The 22,464-nt window shown below is 34.2% G+C and overlaps 2 protein-coding genes and 3 pseudogenes across 2 annotated transcripts; 3 read left to right on the top strand and 2 right to left on the bottom strand.

The window, feature by feature from the left end:
* The first annotated feature begins 390 nt into the window (after positions 1–390).
* On the top strand, positions 391–1,066 carry LOC130512557 (ATP synthase subunit epsilon, mitochondrial-like; annotated as a pseudogene).
* A 961-nt stretch (positions 1,067–2,027) lies between these two features.
* On the top strand, positions 2,028–3,375 carry LOC108858869 (mitogen-activated protein kinase kinase 5-like; annotated as a pseudogene).
* Positions 3,376–9,683: 6,308 nt separating this feature from the next.
* LOC130494812 (mitogen-activated protein kinase kinase 5) lies at positions 9,684–11,050 on the top strand. The gene has a single exon (XM_056985611.1). It carries the CDS (start codon positions 9,754–9,756, stop codon positions 10,858–10,860), a length of 1,107 nt encoding a protein of 368 aa, XP_056841591.1. The 5' UTR covers positions 9,684–9,753; the 3' UTR covers positions 10,861–11,050.
* A 387-nt stretch (positions 11,051–11,437) lies between these two features.
* LOC108862454 (4-coumarate--CoA ligase 4) lies at positions 11,438–15,948 on the bottom strand. Its single transcript, XM_018636592.2, has 5 exons — positions 14,747–15,948; positions 12,396–12,591; positions 12,100–12,313; positions 11,916–12,018; positions 11,438–11,807 (listed from the first exon to the last, which is right to left on the bottom strand). Exons 1-5 carry the CDS (start codon positions 15,806–15,808, stop codon positions 11,688–11,690), a joined length of 1,695 nt encoding a protein of 564 aa, XP_018492094.2. The 5' UTR covers positions 15,809–15,948; the 3' UTR covers positions 11,438–11,687.
* Positions 15,949–20,058: 4,110 nt separating this feature from the next.
* On the bottom strand, positions 20,059–21,190 carry LOC108858868 (4-coumarate--CoA ligase 4-like; annotated as a pseudogene).
* Positions 21,191–22,464: the final 1,274 nt, after the last annotated feature.

Here is a 22,464-nt window from a genome sequence, read left to right as displayed (position 1 = left end):
TTTAATACATTCTAAAATGTTTCCTTAATGCTATTCCCTAATTCTACTTTCATTGCATTTTCTCTTTGCATTTTCATCAAGTTTCCTAGTGTTGACGACAAAGAAAAGGACTACAATACATATTCAGCAAACAATTTATTCATCCTGCCTGATCAACAAAACAAAGGGTCTTGTTTTGGATGACCAAACAGCGTTTGTCTACGTGTCATGTCATAGAGACTGCATGTTTTTTTCCGAGACTAACTATTCGGCCTAATATCAAAAGCCCAATGGGCCGAAAATAAGCTAGGAGTTGACTTTAATCTGAGAATCACTTGCGTTTTCTCTCTCAATCTGCTCTGAGATAGCTTTAGATCTTCGTCTTCTCAATCTCGTCTCGATCGATCGATCAAAAGGAATCGGAGAATGGCATCGACTGCGGCGGTTCCGTTCTGGAGAGCGCGGGGGGATGACGTATATAACGTACTCGAACATCTGCGCGAATCTGGTCAGGAACTGTCTGAAAGAGCCCTTCAAGGCTGAATCGATGAGCCGCGAGAAGGTTCACTTCTCCCTCTCCAAATGGGCCGATGGAAAGCCCCAGAAACCAGGTATCTTCTTCTTCTTCTTCTTCACTTCCCTTTCCTCAGGGATCCTTGGATCGAGATCTGGCTTCTTCTTTGTTTGTTTCTGTGTTGTTTCTCTCTGTTTTCGAGACGGTTAAAGGTTCGAACTTTAATTAGAACCCATCAGAACTAGGGTTCAGTTTCGGTTGGGAAGGGATTGTTCACTCTGAAATGGTTCTTTTGAGCTCACATTTGATGTTATATGTTCAGTCTTTTTACCTCAGTTTCGTTCAGACAGTGGGCTTTTGTGTGTTTACTGCAACTTTTGTGTGGTGTTTTGTTGACAGTTTTGCGGTCAGACGCACCTCAAGTGTGAAGCTTTGATCTAAGGCTGGATGGATAAAAGGGATGCTGTGACGTCTCTCTCTCTCTCTCTTGACATTTTGTTTCCTTTTGTTTGTTGTCTGCAATGAAAGCTTGATACTCAGGCAATCAATAATGAAAAACACTTCTTCTGTTTCTTGCTCAATACAATATTATTATTTTTGTGTATTTATTTGTTGTCCATTGAGTATTATTGACTATGGCCCTTCTCTACAGCAAATGAACCATTTGTTCAAAATTTTGAGAAACAAAAGTTAGAAAGATTGCTTAAAGGCTCGATTTAAGTGTTGCTTTTCTCTAAATCTGATAAGTGACAAAGTCCAATTCATATGGGTCATATAACTCCTCCGGTATGATGCTGACTCTGCGCTGTCAGTTCCAATTGACTGACTGAAATGATGTGCTAACAGAAAAATGATCAAGATGTGACTGACATGCTCATGAATGATACCGATGTGATAGTACATGAGAGCTGCATTCCGCAGAAACTTGATGTTATAAGGCCTCTGGATGTCATCATGTGTTATGATATAACAAATCCGTATAGTAACTTTTTAGTACCTACCATAGCAAATGGAGTTTCACCTGGAATTAATTAGTCAAACGCTGAAAATGAATCCCCAAACAAAGTAACGCCTTAAAGCAACAACAAGACAAACAACTCCTACACAATTATATAAAAACAAAAGAATTGAGAATGCAAGTAACAAGCTAATAAGAGCTGTCACATGTTATGTATTAATGAGTTCACACAATATGCATCCGAGCAATAAGCAGTTTTGAAACTTTTTTTTTTTAGTTTTGAAACTTAAAATGCCAAATATGATTATATGGATGCAAAGCAGTTGTTGGAAGAAAAAACAAAAAAGAAAAGAAGAGAGTTAGTTAACCACCCTTCAAGGAAGTACAGATATGTCAGGGCTCCTTGACACCTACGGTTCTTGTGCTACCATACCAGTAGTTCAACACGTTTTTCTACCTAAGAAAAATCCATCTGCTTGTTCTCACTAACTATATATAGGTTCATCAAGTTTCATATCTTCTTCTCCATCTCATCACTGCTAGTCTGCTACACTCTTCCTCCACTGAGTCCTAGATTTTTTCAGTTGCTGCTCTTTCAAGAAGTTCCTTCTTGTTGCTTCATCCCTACAAGGGGTAACTTGAGCCGTATAGTAACCGTTCTTTTTCTCATCATAATCATGCTCGAAATGGTTTCAAATCTTTTCATCTAAGCTATTTATTTTCTTATATGGTCCATTTAATTTGCTCCATCTTTACTGGTGTCTCTATGTTGCACAAGTTTTTGTTTTATTACAAATACCATTAAATATAGCAGACCGACCAACTTACAAGTTACAACGAAAGACATATACATTTCCACAGCTTTGCATTTTTTCACACGCGCACTCCCTGAGCGCGTGGATACATTTTTCTAGATTTAACTTTTTTTCCTTTGATCAGATCGAAGAAGACAGAGATAGTACGGTTATAGACGCCATGAGACGAAACAAACGTCCCGACCTCAGCGTAACACTTCCTAACCGCAACGTGGCTCTCGCTGTCCCTCTTCCTCTACCTCCTCTTCCGAACTCCACCAACATCTCCCCCGCCAAAAGCTTATCCGAGCTAGAGCGCGTGAACCGTATCGGAAGCGGCAACGGGAGGAACGGTCTACAAAGTGATCCACCGTCCAACTTCACGCCTCTTCGCTCTCAAGGTGATCTACGGGAACCACGACGAGAATGTGAGGCGTCAGATCAGTAGAGAGATCGAGATCCTGCGAAGTGTTGACCACCCAAACGTCATGAAATGTCACGACATGTTTGATCTCAGCGGCGAGGTCCATCTCTTGCTTGAGTTCATGGACAAAGGCTCTCTCGAAGGTGCACACGTATGTCAAGAACCTGAACTCGCTGATCTCACACGGCAGATTCTCAGCGGCTTGGCCTACCTTCACGGCCGTAAAATCGTCCACCGTGACATCAAACCGTCCAATCTTCTCATAAACTCAGCCAAGAACGTCAAGATTGCTGATTTTGGAGTGAGTAGGATCTTGGCGCAGACCATGGATCCTTGCAACTCTTCTGTCGGAACCGTCGCTTACATGAGCCCGAGAGGATCGACACAGATCAGAATGACGGGCGTTACGACGGTTGCGCCGGAGATATATGGAGTCTTGGTGTTAGCATCTTGGAGTTCTACTTGGGGAGGTTCCCTTTTGCTGTGAGTAGAGACAGTGACTTGGCGAGTCTACTGTGCGCCATTGCTATGTCTCAGCCGCCGGAGGCTCCGGCGACGGCGTCAGGAGTTTCGTCACTTCATCTCTTGTTGCTTACAAAAAGATCCTCCTAAGAGATGGTCTGCGCAACAGCTTTTGCAGCATCCTTTCATACTCAAATCAACCGTTCGTCCTCTACTTTCGTCTTCTTCTGCTCCGGCGTCCTAGTTAATTGCTTTTAATTCCGTCTTGTGATAAATAAAAGAATGCATAAAACTAGGGCTGGGCATAAAACCCGTAACCCGAAATCCGAACCGAACCCGAACCGAAAAACCCGATCCGAACCGAATCCGAATTCTAAATATCCGAATGGATCTTGTAGGGTGTTACAAAACATATCCGAACCCGAAGTGTTATTAACCGAACCCGAATGGATAATCCGAAAAACCCGAAAACCCGAAAAACCCGAAAATATCCAACAAATCGATTCGAATGTCCGAATTAATATATAATATAAATATTTAAAACATAATATGTACTTCAAATATTCAATTTCATGTTTATTTCAACATGATATCTAACAATAGTATCTAATTTTTTTTAAAAATATCTTAAATACTCCATTATATATAAATAAGTATATATTTTTATGTTTTTCTATTGAATTTTAGATTTTACTTAGGGTATATCCGAACCGATCTGATATAACCCGAATCCGAATGATATATGGTTACTTCGGGTATTAACCGAACCGAACCGAAACCGATGTGTTATATCCGAACCCGAAACCGAACTTGTAGATTTACTAGAATGGGACCTAGAAGGTGTTACAAAATAGAACCGAAATCCGAAAAACCCGAACCGAACCCGAATGGGTACCCGAACGCCCAGGCCTACTCTTATGATAAATAATAGAATGCTTTTAGCCATCTTCTTTTATTACAACATATTTTAATGTTTTTTGTTTGGGGTATTAAAATTGTTCTGAGTTGACCACATGATTCTTGACAAGACAGCAGTAATACAAAAAAAAGTCAAGATCTCAAAGGAAAATCAATGGACTGAAGATATTATTAAACAGAGCAGATATACTCACGCTCTCAACAGACTCGTCAGTTCATTTATATTCTCCCCGAAATTTGCCAGTAAAAAAGGTACTGCATATGGAGGATCTATTCTATTAATTTCTGCAGCATGACTTATTAAAAAGGTTGTGTCCAAATATTTATTTTTATATTTAAAAAATGAAATATTACTCTTATTTTTTTGTAAAAGCACATTTTGGTTTTAAAGTTAATAAAACTATAACTCTGTTATTTTCGGCAACTCCTTTTTTTGTTAGCAAACGTATGAAAAATGGATTTCCTAACATTATCAAACGATGGCTTATTATTTTGAATAATAGTATTTGATTATTTTTTGTTGGCAATACCTTTTTTCAGTTAACAATGCTTCTTAAGAATAAGTTTAAAAGGAATTATATACAGTTCAATACTTTTAAAAACTTACAATTTAATTATTGATATCTAAATATCTATTCTATTAAACTAGAAACATGATATATATATATATATATAGGTTCAGTTTAACTATTTTAATACAATTATTAAACTTTTTTATTAGTCATTTAAGAAAATATTTACACAATATTATTACAAAAATAATATGATTAAAGACACAAATATGATTTTTTCTAAATATAAAACAAAAAATATACCCGTCCTTTGAATGTACAACACAAAATTGTTTTGCTTACAAAATATTAATATTTTGGAATATATTATATATATATATATATATATATTATATATATTAAAATTTAACAGAAATATATATAAACCGATGGAAATATATTTCTTATGAAACTTTAAAAGTTAACTAATAAAGTTAACTAATATTGATATTAATTAATGGTGGAAGCGGGTTATTAATAAAATTTATTTTATGATTGACGGGGTTTAACTAGTTTAAGTGAATTTTTAATAGAAATAAATATTCATATGAACTCATTTAGTTTAACGAGTTTTAAATAGGTTATTCGAATAAAAATATTTATTAAATGCGGATCTACTTAAAGTTAGGGAAGACCATTTTAACCCAACTACATATATATATAACAGAATATGTTTATATTCTTTAAACATTTTTCAAAAAATTTGTTCGGTTTTAGTTGCGGGTTGAGTTTGATATTAGTTTCAAATATAATAATTTAAGAATCATTCGAATATATAGATCATGTCTAAGAGTATGAGACTTTTATTTTTGGAGCGATTGGGATATAAATTCTTCTTGACTAAATTATGTTAGGTAATTATCAAGTAAATATAATATGTTGCAAACTTTAGGAACAAAGTTTTAAAATGGTTCTAAAATGCATATGATACAAATGTATAGTTATGCAACTTGATATATTGAATATAGTCACCAAAAATATTAAATTAATTAATACTAAACACTAATATAATTATAAAACACAAATAAATTAAATTATTTTTAGAAAATATATAAAAACAAGACATATACTCGCCCTTCAAACGGCGGATCAAAATCTAGTATCCTTAATTTTAAAGTGACAAATTATTTCTATTAATATATAACTAACTTAATGTTGACCAATAAAACAACATATATAAGTCAGTGGCGTACTATTTAAGTACCAAAATAAGACTCATATTTTATCATTCGAATGACTAATTCAGTTATTTACATCAGAACACATATTATCAAGATAATATACATTATTCGTACTAATAACATATAAATTAAGAATGATTTAATATATTTTATGTGATCCATAAATCAAAAATTTGGAAATTCAAAACAATTTATGTATTCCATCTTATTATAAAGTACACGATCCATAAAAGTACATTTTAAAATTTTGACTCTTACAATATTTTATTATAAATATATATTATATATATATATATATATTCTAATTTTAGTTTTAATAATTTTAAGTTATATGTACGATTTATTTAAATAATATTATATTATTTTACTTAGATATATAATTAAGTTATATAACATCTAGTCGATTTGGCTTTTATTTGAGTATACTGAATTTATTTTACTTTGCAAATTTAACCATAGTATGTTTTTGTATTGAAATAAATTAATATTTGATAATTTTTTTATATTATTCTTTCAATTTCGGCAAACTAATTTAGATTGTTATATTCATTTTTGTGGGTTTATATTAAAGTTACATATCAATACTATTCATTGTTAACTTCTCTTTTACTATCCACTAGGTGATAATCTGCGCCCTGCGCAGGGTGAAAGAACTTCATTAAGTTAAAATATTAAATACAGTAAAACCTCTATAAATTAATAATATTTGGATTTTGTAATTTTATTAATTTATAGTAATATTAATTTACAAAGTTTTCTTATTTAGATTTTTAGTTTAAGATGTATTATTCTAAAATAAGAAAACATTTGATTTTAGTATATAAAACAATAATTGTTATTTTTTGAAATTTGACATCTTTATAAATTTTATTATATTATTTGGTGTATTAATATATATTACATAGAACTTAAATGTCTTTTAGATATAATATTACTAATTATCATCAAAAATATATTAAGTGTTAAGAAGATATAAAGATAAATTTCATTGTGAATACAAAACAAACAATATAATAATATGTATAATATTAAATTAACTTATGATTTAATGGGACCATATATTTACATAGGATTTTGTAGAAAAAAAATATTATCTTATTATTTTATTGATTTGTATCATATTTTGAACCGAACCAACTCGAGACCGAGAAAAAATTATTAATTTATAGAGATTATTAAGTTATAGAGGTTTTACTGTATATAAATATTAAAAAGATTAAAATCATATGCACAAAATATTACATATTATTCATGTTAAGCGATTCAACGAAATTTTGGATATGTAAATAAAATAAGCTTTGAAGTTTTTTTAAAATAGCCACGCCACAAAATCACGTCTACAATCCCTAATTGATCATAAAATTTGGAAAGAATACAGCTTCAATATTACACCATAAACATTTGATGATAAATACAATATTACACCAAAAGTATTTGATGTCATGGTTGAAGTAATATCATTAAATTATGATTTATAAGCGCAATATCAATCCGTTTGAATTTATTTACTTCGTAACATCAATCCGTTTGGAGTTAATATCGAGCAGGTACTGATATGATTATCATTTATAGCGATGATTGCCATTATCATAACAACATGATTATATTTGTAATGTATTATAGAAACAATAACTGTCTTTGTTTCGGTCAAATATATTGAATTGCATTGATATACTCATTTATATATATATATATATATATTAATATATTATTTACATTAGAAAATATACTACATTGATATACACATTTTAATATTAAAGTTATATTACTCCAGCGTTAAACAAATATATCATTACATTGATATACACATTTGAATATTAAAAATAAAATTGTAACTAATGACTTTTGTAAAGAATAAAAGTCATACAAAAATGTGAGGTGCATAGGTCTAGCTAGTCAAGTTAGAAGGAATTAATAGCTCGATTGAAAATAATTTTATTTGTAATCTTGATCAGAACAAATTTTAATGCTGTTGCGCCAATTTCGTCCGTGGTATATTTGGAAAAATGATTCATAATAATTTTACGTTTCCATTTATTTGTATAGTTCGACGTCTATAATCAAAGCCCTAATACCATAAAACACGTTCTAACTGATACATAATAAATATTGAAGATCATGGCAAATCATGATATACATAATAACCTCAGTCTCAGTTGAGAATTAATATTTGTTTTTTAAATAACATACCTCAAGCGAAACAGCATTAAAACTATTGTGTTTGTTACACAAATCGATTAAATCTTAGTATTTGGTGTCCAAGGCCAAAATATTCACTTACCTTATTCTCAATAAATCGAAAATTCATTCTCGACAAAAAGGTATGTAATAAATGAATGTAATAAATCAATATTCGTTTCAAATCACATGTTGCCTAAATTAGACCGTCATCTTATGACCACATTTAATTTTGGTATAAGTTCTCGGTCATTAACACAAAAAATAATTTATGACCATGTTTAATCATAATGAAAATTTCAAGAGGATATAATATTCAGCAAGCAATATTTAGTTATACGGAGCCGCGTCTAATATTATCCAATATATGAAATATATCGACCAAAAGAATTTTAATTATAAGTTGAACTTAGACATTTCTGAATTATTATAATGGACTAAAACAAAATTCATCCACGCTGCTCCTGAAATTTGAATGATAGAAATAACAAATAATAAAAGAGAGATATATAATCTTATATTACTATGAAATATATCGTCTACTTCGTAAGTAGTATCATATTAATTATATAAAACATTGAAACATAAGAAATATGAATAAAATAGGCAAATAATAGTTCACAAAAGTATTATGTCATTGTTACCACGGATCTCTATCTACACGTAAATATAAGAATATAAATCGTATACATTTATATGGTAATGACTAATGGCATATGATGTAATAATTCTAGTAAACTAAGGATCTTTCAAAAAAAGGTGTGAGAGTGCTTGTGAGACTGCCACGTAGGAAATGACACTCATATAAATCACACATCAAGTGAAGGTTATTTATTTTGAGTGCTCCTAAAATAATATATAAGGGATAAAATATTATGGTTTGATGAACTTATTGGACGAGAAACTTAAGAAATTGTTTCTACTCTCTATATTCAGAGTTTAAAGTTTTTATATGGCAATGGAATGTAAAAGAAATCTACAATAATTTTTATATTACATTTATGATAGATTATTTAAATTGATGAAAATGGTTTCAGAACAAAAAAAATAGTCTGTTTTTGCATCCAACCTAAAAGAAATACATTAGATCAAAAAGAGTTCCATAACATTCTGATCGGTCATGTACTCCATACTCAAAACGCAAAAGTGAATAATTTTATATATGATGCTCATATTTAAGCGTCTTATATTGTCTACATAGACATAGAGCCCCCTCCCCCTGTTTGGTCAACATAATTTTAATCTAGTTTTGATTATATTGATGACAAAAAAGGTCCATTTGCTAGTTCTTAATCAACTATATAGGTTTCATCAAGTTTCATATCTTCTTCTGCATCTCATCACTACACTCTTCCTCCACGAGTCAAGATTTTTCAGTTGCTGCTCTTTCAAGAAGTTCTTTCTTGTTGCAAGAGGTAACTTGAACCGTATAGTAAGCGTTCCATTTATCCTTTTCACATCATAATCCTGCTCGAATGACTCAAATCTTTTCTTTATCCCTTTTCCCATCATAGTTATGCTTGAATGACTCAAATATTTTCATCATAAGCTACATATGTTCTTATATGGTCCATTTATTTTGCCCCCATCTTTCGTTGCCACTATGTTGCACAAGTTTTTGTTTTATGCGTCATAGCCGTATTATCCCCATGCCAAAACAAATCCCATTAATATAACAGACCGACCAACACAAGTTCTTGTGTTTGTAAGTTATACAACACAGCCAAACATATACTTCTACAGTTTGCATTTTCCCACACGCGCACCCCTGAGCGCGTGGATACCTTTTGCTCGATGATTGACTCTTTATTTAAACTTTTTGCTTTGATCAGATCGATTCCAAGGACGAATCAAACCCTATCGGTGATTATACACGAAGAAGAAGACGAAGAAGAGGAAGCCATGAGACGAAGCAAACGTCCTGACCTCCACTTGCCACTCCCTAACCGCGACGTGGCTCTCGCTGTCCCTCTCCCTCTCCCTCCTCCATCCTCCTCCTCTGCTCCGGCCTCCTCCTCCGCCATCTCCACCAACATCTCCGCCGCCAAATGCTTATCAGAGCTAGAGCGCGTGAACCGTATCGGCAGCGGCGCCGGAGGAACGGTCTACAAAGTGATCCACCGTCCCACCTCCCGTCTCTTCGCTCTCAAGGTGATCTACGGGAACCACGACGACAACGTGAGGCGCCAGATCTGCAGAGAGATCGAGATCCTGCGCAGCGTTGACCACCCCAACGTCGTGAAATGCCACGACATGTTCGATCACAACGGCGAGGTCCAGGTCCTTCTCGAGTTCATGGACAAAGGCTCCCTCGAAGGCAAACACGCGCCGCGGGAAGACGAGCTCGCTAACCTCACGCGCCAGATTCTCAGCGGCTTGGCTTATATCCACCGCCGTCACATCGTCCACCGCGACATCAAACCGTCCAACCTTCTCATAAACTCGGCCGATAACGTCAAGATTGCTGACTTTGGAGTGAGTCGGATCTTGGCGCAGACCATGGATCCTTGCAACTCATCTGTCGGGACCATCGCTTACATGAGCCCCGAGAGGATCAACACCGACCTGAATCACGGACGTTACGACGGTTACGCGGGGGATATATGGAGTCTCGGTGTTAGCGTCTTGGAGTTTTACTTGGGGAGGTTCCCTTTCGCTGTGAGTAGACAAGGTGACTGGGCGAGTTTGATGTGTGCTATATGTATGACTCAGCCGCCGGAAGCTCCGGCGACGGCGTCTGAGGAGTTTCGTCACTTCATCTCTTGTTGCTTGCAGAGTGATCCTCCTAAGAGATGGTCTGCTCAACAGCTCTTGCAGCATCCTTTTATACTCAAATCGAGTGGTGGTACGAATCTTCGTCAAATGTTGCCGCCGCCTCGTCCTCTCCCTTCTTCGTCTTAGTTGTTTGCTTTTTTTTTTCTCTTACCATTTTCATGTTTTATAAGTAGAAGGAGGTTGTTGTGATTGAGGTTAAGGTATATGATTGGTCAGGAAAGAAACTTGGTTTGAGTCTTGTGAAGATGAACTCGTCTTGTTTTGTCTTTGGGTAGTGCTTATATTGGTTATGAATGAAGATCGGTTTGGCTTTGCAGTTGCTTTATTATATCAGGAAGTAATCGAGGATCTTCCGGTTTATTAATTAAGCTTCTGATTTTTTATTTCGTAAAGGCTTCTTTGTTTCCTTGCCATTTTATCGTCTTCATTTGTCTAATAGTTGCGGAAATGTCGAAAGCTTTGTCTTGTGACCTTTGAGGAAATCATGTGACTCTCTTCTAATTGGTAGGATTCATATGGAAAACCTCAGTGTCTTGATGCTTTAGTTTGATTAGGAATCTAATCTTGGGTTCTAGATGCTCAGCATCTGCTAAGACAGTCTACTTCATGTTTATTATGTTGGTCATAAAGTCATAGACATGAACAATATGTTTTAACATATATGTTAGTTCTCACATTCGACTTCTGGTGTGATGTATTCTCATGTTGAAATGATAAATAAGGAATGTATCATGTTGCTGGGGGTAGCTTAGCTTTGGGTTCCAAATACAAACAAGATATTGACACTAGCGTTTTATAATTTAGAGTTCTGAAAATTACAAAGACATGAGGATTTTGAAACCACCAAACCCTCCATTCACTTTTCTCAATCTTCCTGAGACAATGTGTACATAATTGCTTCTTAGTGACTTCAGTGTTGGAGTTTTACACATTCATCCACAACTCCCTTGTACCTATTTAGGGTACTCAGCTTCCAGTTTAGCTCGGAGTTCCTTCCTTAAAATCTTTCCCGAGACTGCTTTAGGTATAGCTTCTATGAAAAACACCATCTTGATTCTCTTGTAATGAACCACCTACACGTAAGATTATCACACCATTAATATAAGACATGTTAAGTCTCCATCCATCTTTGTGTGTGTGTTTTGCGTTTGGAGACCGAAAGTGAAATCTCAAAACGTTACCTGTTTGTTGACATAACTCTTGACATCATCTTCGGTTAACTGAGACCCTTCCGATCTAACCACATATGCTACCGGGACCTCATCAGCTATTTCATCCTTCATCCTGAAAATTCAAAATTTAATATAAGCTACAAATAGTAGTGTTTTGAATTGGTAGTATTCAGATTTTGTTTCCTAAACTCACGCGACAACTGCAGCATCATCGATATAAGGATGAGAAATAAGCAATGCTTCAAGCTCAGCTGGAGCCACTTGATAGCCTTTGAATTTGATGAGTTCCTTTAACCGATCCACAATGAAGATCTCGTCATCATCATCCACAAACCCAATGTCTCCAGTGTGTAACCATCCGTCTTTGTCTATGGTTATCGCAGTAGCCTCCGGATCATTCAAATAACCTTAACAACATTGCACCATTTTTACACCATCCAAGTGTTCTTCCCATGTGAGTAAAAATATACAAAGCATTTATCTGTTTACCTTTCATGAGCTGATCGCCTCGGACGCATATTTCCCCAGGTTTGTTGTATGGTAAGGAGACTCCGGTTATGGTGTCGACCACTTTCATCTCTGCGTTTCTGATCACCGTCCCGCACGCACCAGACTTGGTCTTGAATGGGTTCTTTGCAAACGCTAATGATTTAGCCACCGTTCCTGACTCAGTCATTCCATAACCCTGAAAACGTGTTTCTTTTTTTTTAGTTTAGTCATTACAAAAATGTGAAAACGACAACAAGTTGACAATTGTCTACCATAATAACATCCATACTGACGAAGACAGGAACTAAGAAACAACTGCAAAGTCATCAAATAAGTTCTGTCTGAAAAACATAATTAAGTAAACGAAAAATTAATGTATGACAGTGTCATCAACATGTGTTTGTCGTCCTAGTTGAATGAAATTTAATAGGAACTGTTAGCGTCTTCTGTATGATCCCACAATCTACCAATACATCAATACTGGAGTTTATTTTTGTCAAATGTAATTAAAAACAACTATAAGCTCGATCTGGATGGGTGATGCTTAAAAGAGATGAGTAATGAATGTGTCCCCAGTAATGGACTAAACGGTGCAAATAATTCATTGCTCACAAATCATCTAAACTTATATATTATCTAAAATCAAAACAATAAAGTGAGAAACCAAACAGAGAAAATGCAGAATAAAGGGAGCAGTGGGATTAGAGTGTTCTTTATTTGTCAGTGTGTGTGGCCCTAAACTCCATTTAAAAGCGAATAATCATTGTACTCTATTTGTTTTATATTTTTTTTATTTGTTACTGTACCTTTTAATATGATGCAAAATATGAACAAGATAATGTTGGTTCTGTTATTCTATTATCATATCTTAGGAACTACTTAGTGATTTTCAACCAGCCGAGCGAAACCATATTGTCTTTTTTTTTTTTTTGTGCACAAACCATATTGTCTCAGGAACTAATTTATTGTCTTTAGTTTTGCTGTTTATATTTTTTTTTTCATAATCGAAGGTGCATGCTTTATTGCCTTAAATCGAGAACAATCTCACAATAAAAGGGTTCAACCTTATTGACAGAAAAAAAGGATTCAAGTCTAAAATGAGTTCTATAGTTGTTAACTAGACAGGAACTAAGAAACCCGCAGGATGATAGATATATCTAGTCTAATAAAATGTTTAAACTGTTTTAATCTATAATATAGCCGGATAAATCATATATACACATATAACCAGATAATTTGGACCAAGCAGAAACTAGCCTATAGAAAAGTACTTAAATTAATGTTTGAACAATTTATTAGACTAGAATGAATCCTTCTCAGTTCTAACTAAATCAGCTAAACTGGGTTAGACTCTCAAAGTCAAATATGAACCATCCTTCTATCTGGTCAACTAGATGTACAGCTTGCTAACTTTTTTTTTATTTTTTTGCTATTAATAGAATAAATACATCTGTCAGAATTTGGAATTGTCGTTTTGATGTGCAATTTCAAAACAATATGTTTTTGCTTCGTTCCCCTTTATAATTCGCCTGCCCACCACGAGGTACTTTACTTTCATCAAACTGGTTGACTTGCATAGTCAAAGATGATGAGAACGATAGGTAGTCAATTTCTACGTATTAAAACAAGTATAGTATTGGTACTCTAACATCGCCATTATCCGTATATATACGAAATTTGACGATGCCGATCTACACTAACACTGACATAAATAGTTGTAAAGCTTAGGTTTGGTGCAACTACCACTAATTAATCCATTTCTTACATATTTTGACCACGAACTTGTTAGTGTATCTACTACTTATTGGTCAAAGACTTCAGAATATGGAAGTCCTTTATAATATCTTCACTCAGCAGGAGATATAGCTTAATTTTGATCTCACTGAAAACTTGTATAGTCAAAGATATTGACAACGATAGCTAATCAAACGACTACATGTAATCAAATACTATTGGTACCTCTAACATCGCAATTTATCAATAAATATTGGAAATTTGGTAACGCTGAAGATCTAGACACTAACATATATAGTTTTAAAGCTTAGGTTTGGTGAACCACCACTATTAGTCCATTTCTTAAATATTTAAACCACGAACTTGTTAGTGTGTCTATTTATACATTAAAATATTCCATTTGATTAATCACGTTAGGCAATTGCACATAGCGACAAATCTTCACCTACTACAAGCATTTTATACTAAATCTTAATCAAAATAGCATACTAATCCACGAGTTACTAACTAATCTCAAATTCTCAATAGTAATGTTTCTAACTCTTTCCAATTGAATCAAATTTACGAAGAAATAGCAAAATAGCTGTGAAAGTGAAAGGACACTAACTAAAACTGACCTGTCCAAATATGGCACTGGGAAACTTGAGACGCACGGCGTCTTCAAGCTCCTTCTTGAGCGTAGCTGCACCTGAAAGCATCATCCTCACCGAGCTCAGGTCGTACCTCTCCGTCTCAGGGGACTTAACAAACGCTAGAACCACTGGAGGGGCCACCGGAACTACAGTGACCTTATACCTCTGAATCAGCTCCATCACTAGATTCAACTCGAACCTCGGAACGATCAAGATCGCCGCACCCGTCCTCATCGCCGAGAGCATCAATGCGTCGAGCGCGTAAATGTGGAACATCGGGAGAAAACAGAGGATGACGTCATCTCCGGTGAAGTTGAGGTTAGGGTTTTCTCCGTCCACTTTCTGAGCGATGCTCGTAACTAATCCCTTGTGAGTGATCATCACTCCTTTAGGAAGCCCCGTGGTTCCGGAGGAGTACGGCATCGCTACAGTGTCCTCCGGCGAAATCTCCGGTTTAGGAAACTCTGTTTCGTCCGCTTGGGTCAGTTCCTTGAAACTCACGCAACCGTCAGCCACCGAAACGGCGTCGTTTTCATCTTCCACGCAAACGATTAAAACGCCGTCGTTTTTCAGGTTTGTAAGTTTATCAACGTAACATGGCTTAGTGATGATCATCTTCGTGGCGGAGGCTTTTGCCTGTTTCTCTATCTCCGACTCTGTATAGAACGGATTCGCGGTGGTGGATACGGCTCCGAGGTACGCGACGGCGAGGAAGGAGAGAGCAAACTCCGGCGAGTTTGGGAGAAGGAGCATGACGGTGTCACGTTGGCAGATCCCTAGCCCGTGGATCCCGGCGGCGATACGCCGTAAACTGATTTGTACATCACCGAAGGTAAAGATACGACCGGTGGCACCGTCGATGAGACATGTGGCTGTTGAGTCTCCGCCGCCGTCGCCGGAGAACTTCTGGAAGATGTAATCGGTGAGAGGAAGATGATTCGGGATGGAGATATCGGGAAGTTTGGACCGGAAAATGAACTCATGAGAAGGTTCTTGATCTGTCTTCTTTGTGACAAAAAGCGTTTGTTGTTGTTGTTGGAGCACCATTTGTGTGTAGACTCTAATTCTTCCACTTAGGAAAAAATAAAACTCCTTTTCAAAAATGTAACGTTTGTTATTCTTTTTTTTCTTCTTTTGATTGAGCTATTATAATGGTACGTTGGGTTTTATAAAGAAACTGGACGAAACCGGATTTTTTTTAATTATTACATCCACTATGATTTTTTTTTTTTTTGGCAACACATCCACTATGATTTATTTCCATTACATGCGATTTTGTTTATGATTTGTCTATAAACTATTGGTCGAGTGCAGCGTAGTTGGTGGGTGGGGGCCATTTTACTGCTGATTTTCAACACGGTTTTTATTATCTAAATAAAGTTATTTTTATTTGTAGGTGTCGAAAATCATTTATTAAAAACTATAATATATATCTACAGGTAATTTTATATTATTAAGTTGAAACTTTAACTTTATACTTTTAAGTATATATAAGAGCAATTAAATTTGGCTTTATTTGGTAAATTTAAATTTTATACTTTGTTTTCCTCATTTCTAGAAACCTGTAAGTTGTAACTAAGTTTTGTATGAAGATTAAATCCATGTAAGTTTAAAAAAAAAGATTAAATCCATGTAGATATATATAGAGTTTGATTGTGACTCCTGCTTTGCTTGAGATGGATAATATTTGCTTTTTCTTGATCAGTAATAAGCAATAACTACTATAATATTATCTGCCTTTTTGATGGCATGGTTGTTTATAAAGTGAGGAATTTGTACTATAATGTATTTATTCTAAAGTTCTAAACCATGAAATGTAGCCTAATATATATCTTGTGTTAATCAATATTATTGATATGTATATTACCATCCAGATTTCAACCCTCCATACTGCACATTTTATGTTGTTGGACAAAAAAAATATACACATATGATCATGTATAGTAAAGATAATCGTCCTGTGTTTTCAGAAAAAGATATGTAAAGATAACTGTCCAGTAAGTTTCAGGCCTTGATTTTACCAAAAAAAAAAGTTTCAGGCCTTGTGTGAAAATTTTCTTTCGAACATGCACTTAACCTTTAATCATCTTCTAAAATATGGTTTTAGAAAATATTACATCATTAACTATAGCGTGTAAATGTATAAAAGCTTGGCAACCAATTAACAAAATCAAGACCAAACAAAACGAAGTACTTGAAGCCAAAACAAGTTGTAGGTTGTAACCAAGTCGTTAAGTTTTGGTTGGTGACGCGTATATCATTTTCTCATGGACGTATTGATTTGACTATTATATTGTCTCGTGTTAATTTATTCCGACAAATCTGTTTTCCTCAATTAAAACACAATGTTAATTCGTTTCTAGTAAGCCACATATATGGATGACCATGACCACACAAATACGTAGACCATTATATTGAATGAATGGAATTGGACATTAGTGAGTGAAAAACCATTAAAAATCGAATTCGAAGTTCTCTTTACTTGAAGCTTGCTTTTCTTTTTAGATGACTCTTGTAAAACTTGAATATCACATTCCAATATCTTCCACATTCGTAAAACCATATGCATCCTATTCATTATACGTTACAAATCTAACAAAAAACACTTTTTATAAAACAATTTGTAAAAAGGGGATAATAGTTTGTTTTTCTTGAAACTGAGGGGTGTAATAGTTTGCTATAAGAAATTATTCATTAACCCATAAATACGAAGGGTAGAGACAATTCCGTATACCTGGTTAACACAAATCGAAGTTGCAATAAATACTAACTTTCCTCTCCATATGTGTTGCTTTAGCTTGATTAGAAAGTATGCTATCCAATAGGATAGTTTCCAGCTTTTTGATGGCATGGTTGTTTACCTTGAGATGCAAGTCTGCAACCCTTACCAAGTACTGTTTATGTCAGTGAGTGGCTTTATATGTTTAAAATCAAATTACCTAGTTGTAGTTATCAATTAGTATCCCGTTTTTTGGTGATCCCTAACATGTTGTTCATCAGCATGGTTTTACGTCCTTGTTATTGAATTAATTATTAAATTTGGTAGTAAGTGTTAGCCTTTTCTTTGTATGATCCCACAATCTATTCAATAATCATAATGCAATAGGTTTCTTTTTGTCAAATTCATAAGTCAATACTCTTTTTTTTAAAGGAATTTTAAAAAATGTTGTAACTATAAAACCAAAATAATTATAAATGTCCACCAGTAATGGATTAAACGGTGCAAAAAGCAAAATATTACTTATATATATAGTTGAAGTGTGTTCAGTGCAGGTTCTAACCCATGGCAACATAGGCATTTTTGAATATACGTTTATTATTATAAATCTCTCTATTTAAATCAATTTTTTGTAAGAAAAAGTCAAACAATTCACATCTCATGACTATATATACAGATTTTGCACACCAAAACAACCAGGACAAATCATGAATAAAATCTTCAAGATCCAACCTGACAACCACAGCCATAAAAACTCCATTTGACTATTTCCTCTTTCCAATTTATTTGTTAGTAATTTTTTGTTTCAGAATAAGTATTATTTTAATGTGATCTTTTTTTAATTTTATATGCTATTCTATTTTTATTAGTTAAAATATGGTTAAATGTATATTTAATAATGTTTTGTATAGAAAATATATAAAATTAAATGTTTTAATCTATATGCACAAACCTAAAATAAAAAATAAATTGAAAGGACTAGTATAATTTTGTGCTAACTATCCCAACCAAATCCATTATCTAGTACATTACTCACCCAATAACTTTATTCTAGTATCAGTATTCCTAGTTCTTGGATTTCAAGGATTTTAGTCCCTATGCAATCAATACTATTAAATCAGAATCATTCCCAAATTATATCCTTGAATGTTTTAAAGTTTTCCAAAATTATCTTTAATTTTACAAAGGATGATAAAATTCATTAATGACATTTGAATCTTTTAGTTTTGGGCCTCCAGAAATATATTTAAATGAATCAATAATAATAGGTTTACACATATTTATAAAATATGCTACTATTATTTAATATAAATATTTTATGTTCAAATATTAGACATATATATTCTGAAACTAAATTAATAAAAAACATAATGACATTATAATGTTATTTTCTTAAATCTATGTATCATAAAATTAATTTTAAATCTAAAATATAAAAATAGAAAAATAAAACTTATAATAGATTATTAATAACAAAAATAAACTAATATTGTCATATTAATAAGTTTTTATATTATCTTTTTATTTGGATGACATAATAAAAATATCATCAAAGTTTAAAGACAACAAGTTTATGTAGTATTAAAAAGTATATGATTAATTTAATAAAAAATCAAAATACTATAAGATATTTTATGTTTTATTTGATCATTCGTATTAGATCACAGGTTAATAATGAATTTTTGGGTTTTACCGGGTTCTATCGGATTTTTAATTAACGATTTTTTATTAAATCTGAACTATATTATATACATGGTACGGGTCTACCAGTTCAACAGATCTAGGTCGAATATGAAAACACTTTTTAAAACTCAACATTATTTTCAAAAAACTTTTAAATTGTATGTTCTTTAATAAAAAATTATAAATTCATTCAAATCACTCTTGACCAAATATTTGTTCTATTTATTTTTATTTTGAAGAGAAAAAACAAATAATAAAAATATAAGAACTCAATTGTTATGATTTGAAACACAAATAATAGTAATTTATAAATTAATTTTTGGTTAATAAGTGAAAACAACCCGCTCTTTTTAGCAATATTTTATATAATTATAAATCTTTAAAATTATATAATAACCCAAGTAAGAATTTCGGATAAAACATTGTTTAACTTATTACAAACATAAAACGGTTGTATGACGCATTTTAAATTTTGCCATACTGTACACACTATTACAAACCTGCATAATTGAAACTTGATCATGTTACGGTTTATATAATTAAAATGAATAATAGTTAATCTTTATACTGAAAAATAACAAAAAAAAACTCCGCCCTTTCAAGGGCGGGTCAAAATCTAGTTTAACTTATAAAGAAAGTAACTAAAATATTCTGTGAAACTGAGGAAATTAATTAAACCTAAAGTCATGTTTATTGCATCGTTTTTAAGATGAGGTTCTTAATGTAATATAAGAACCGTTTCTTAATTTTAACTAAGAAAAATTAAGAACTGTTTCTTAAAATAGATATCTAAGAGACGGTTCTTAATTTTTTTAGTTAAAAATTAAGAAACGGTTCTTAATTTTTTTTAGTTAAAAATTAAGAAACGGTTCTTATGTTATGCTAAGAATCCCACCTAAGAACTGTGCAATAAACATGTTCTGACGTGACCAAATATGGCACTAGGAAACTTGAGGAGCACGGCTTCTTCAAGCTCCTTCCTAAGCGTAGCCGCGCCCGATATCATCATCTTCACGGAACTTAGGTCATATCTCTCAGTTTCCGGTGACTTAACAAACGCTAAAACCACCGGCGGAGCCACCGGAACCACCGTGACTTTATACCTCTGAATAAGCTCCATCACCAGATTCAACTCGAACCTCGGCAAGATCAAGATCGCCACACCGGTTCTCATCGCCGAAAAGATCAGCGCGTTGAACGCGTACGTATGGGAACATCGGGAGGAAACAGATGATGACGTCATCTCCGGTGAAGTTGAGGTTAGGGTTTTCTCGGTCGACTTTCTGAGCGATGCTTTGGAAGCTCCGAGGTCCCGGAGAAGTAGGGAATCGCCACCGTGTCACCCGGCGAGATCTCAGGTTTAGTAAGCTCTGTTTCATCCGGTTGAGTTAGTTTCGTGAAACTCACGCGACCGTCAGCTACCGAAGCGGCGTCGTTATCATCGTCCACGCAAACTATCGACACGCAGTCGTTTTGTAGTTTTCTAAGTTTATCGACGTAACATTGCTTCGTGTTGATCATCTTTGCGGCGGAGGCTTTTGCCTGTTTCGCTATCTCAGCCTCTGCGTGTATAACGGATTGGCGGTGGTGGTGACGTCTCCGAGGTAAGCCACAGCAAGGAAGGAGAGAGGAAACTCCGGCGGGAGAAGGAGTCTGTTTCGAGAGAACAGATTCCAAAAATGTATAATACCCCTCGCTGTCTTTCATTCCTTTTTCCGTAAAGTTCAAGATGAGATTATTATGCTTTGTTGATGCTTTCCTGCTGATCACAGGTAAGTGGAGCGAGAAAAGATCTTGAAGGAACAGATTATCCAGTTAGACACCCGGAGTTTCGTTATAAAACTGAGGTACGTCTTTCACTTTCTTTGTTCCTTTCATATAACAAGAGGCTATACCTTGTTTTGGCTTTTCATGCTCGGATCCTTTTACCTCAAGAGTTGGGAGATAGAGGAGAAAATCAACAAAATCAGATAGTCCCAAACATCCAATAGTGCTCTTTTTCTCCTCTCAATGAATGATAAAACCATCAAGTCTTGGAAGGTTATGAATTCTTTTTTTATTGGCCTCTGAATGACATAATTATTTGATAGGAGAGTTGCATTTGGCGACTTCTGTTATGTTGCCATTGGTTATTCCATCCCCGTATATGGGAAAACTGGACTAATGGCTGTGTTTTGTACATGTCAATTATGGGACATCAACACAGACTTGGTTCCAGTATCAACTTTCCAGATTCACGAACATTTAAGACCAAAGGTCAATTTCTTGTACTCTGAGAGAAAGAGTTACATCAGCAGACTCGGTGCGTAACTGATGACCACGTTTTCTGACCATCTACAGCTCTGTGATTTATTTATATGAAAATGATTCCATATTCGATAATTTCCAGTGTTGTATCATCTATTGTATTTATATCTTGTTCTTCTGAAAGTAAACATGCCCACGCTTTAACATGTTACCAGCAATCTCTTCCGTGTGTTTGGTGTTTCCCCGGGAAATACTGAAACTACAACCTTGGAAGCACGCAAAAACCCAATGACATAACAAGCTGGTGCGAGCAAGATGAATCCATTCTGTCATTTTTCCTTAGGTCTAAGTATTCGATTAAATCAAATATGTTTAAACTTAAGAGGAGACAAGTCACAACTCCAGCGAAGCCATCAAGACCATCACTAAGCAGTATAACACGCCTGGTTAGAAAAGGTCAGTGAGTTTTTTTTTTTTTTTTGCCAAATGGTCAGTGAGTTTCATCCATGTGTCTTTTAGCATATGCCCCTCAAATAATTAAAAATGAATACTTTACAAATTTGGAAAACAGGAGCAGAGAGTCCAGGATGCGATGGGAATGGTAACACTTTTGACCACACAGCCAAATTGCTGCATCTAGCATGGCATCCAACAGAAAACTTGATAGCTTGAGCCGCTGCTAACAGTTTGTACATGTACTATGCCTGAAAAACAAAAACAAAAAAGGACAATACTTAAATGGAAAAGAAGGTTGGCTACTTGTCAAACTGAAGATCAGAGATGCTTATAAAACATCATCAGTATCTTCATATCACAACTAAAAAAAGCTGGCTTCTTTATGTGCGCTCTCTCTTTGCTTGTATCATCCTTGACCCTTTTTTTAATTGGGGAAATGGCTGGAAACAGCAATCACTGGTAATTATTTTCTTTCTTCATTACACAACAGCTAAAAGAGTCGTCGGCCATTTTCTCCTAAGTTTTTTAAGAAGCTTTTACGTGTGTTCTGTCTGGATAAGTTAAAAATCTTGGACAAGAACCTGAAAAAGGGAATCGG

The sequence above is a fragment of the Raphanus sativus genome, chromosome 5 (genome assembly GCF_000801105.2).
Source record: "Raphanus sativus cultivar WK10039 chromosome 5, ASM80110v3, whole genome shotgun sequence".
Taxonomy (NCBI): Eukaryota; Viridiplantae; Streptophyta; class Magnoliopsida; order Brassicales; family Brassicaceae; genus Raphanus; species Raphanus sativus.
The sequence above is the reverse complement of the archived record's forward strand: the minus strand, read 5'-3'. Positions and strand labels throughout refer to the sequence as shown.

Bases quoted from the DNA above. Each gene is read 5' to 3' on its own strand.
- LOC108862454 (XM_018636592.2), bottom strand. From the start codon at position 15,808: ATGGTGCTCCAACAACAACAACAAACGCTTTTTGTCACAAAGAAGACA. The intron at 12,314-12,395 runs GTAAACAGATAA...AATGTTGTTAAG, and splicing joins AGGCGATCAGCTCATGAAAG to GTTATTTGAATGATCCGGAG. The intron at 11,808-11,915 runs GTAACGTTTTGA...TCTTACGTGTAG, and splicing joins AGAGTTATGTCAACAAACAG to GTGGTTCATTACAAGAGAAT.
- LOC130494812 (XM_056985611.1), top strand. From the start codon at position 9,754: ATGATTGACTCTTTATTTAAACTTTTTGCTTTGATCAGATCGATTCCA.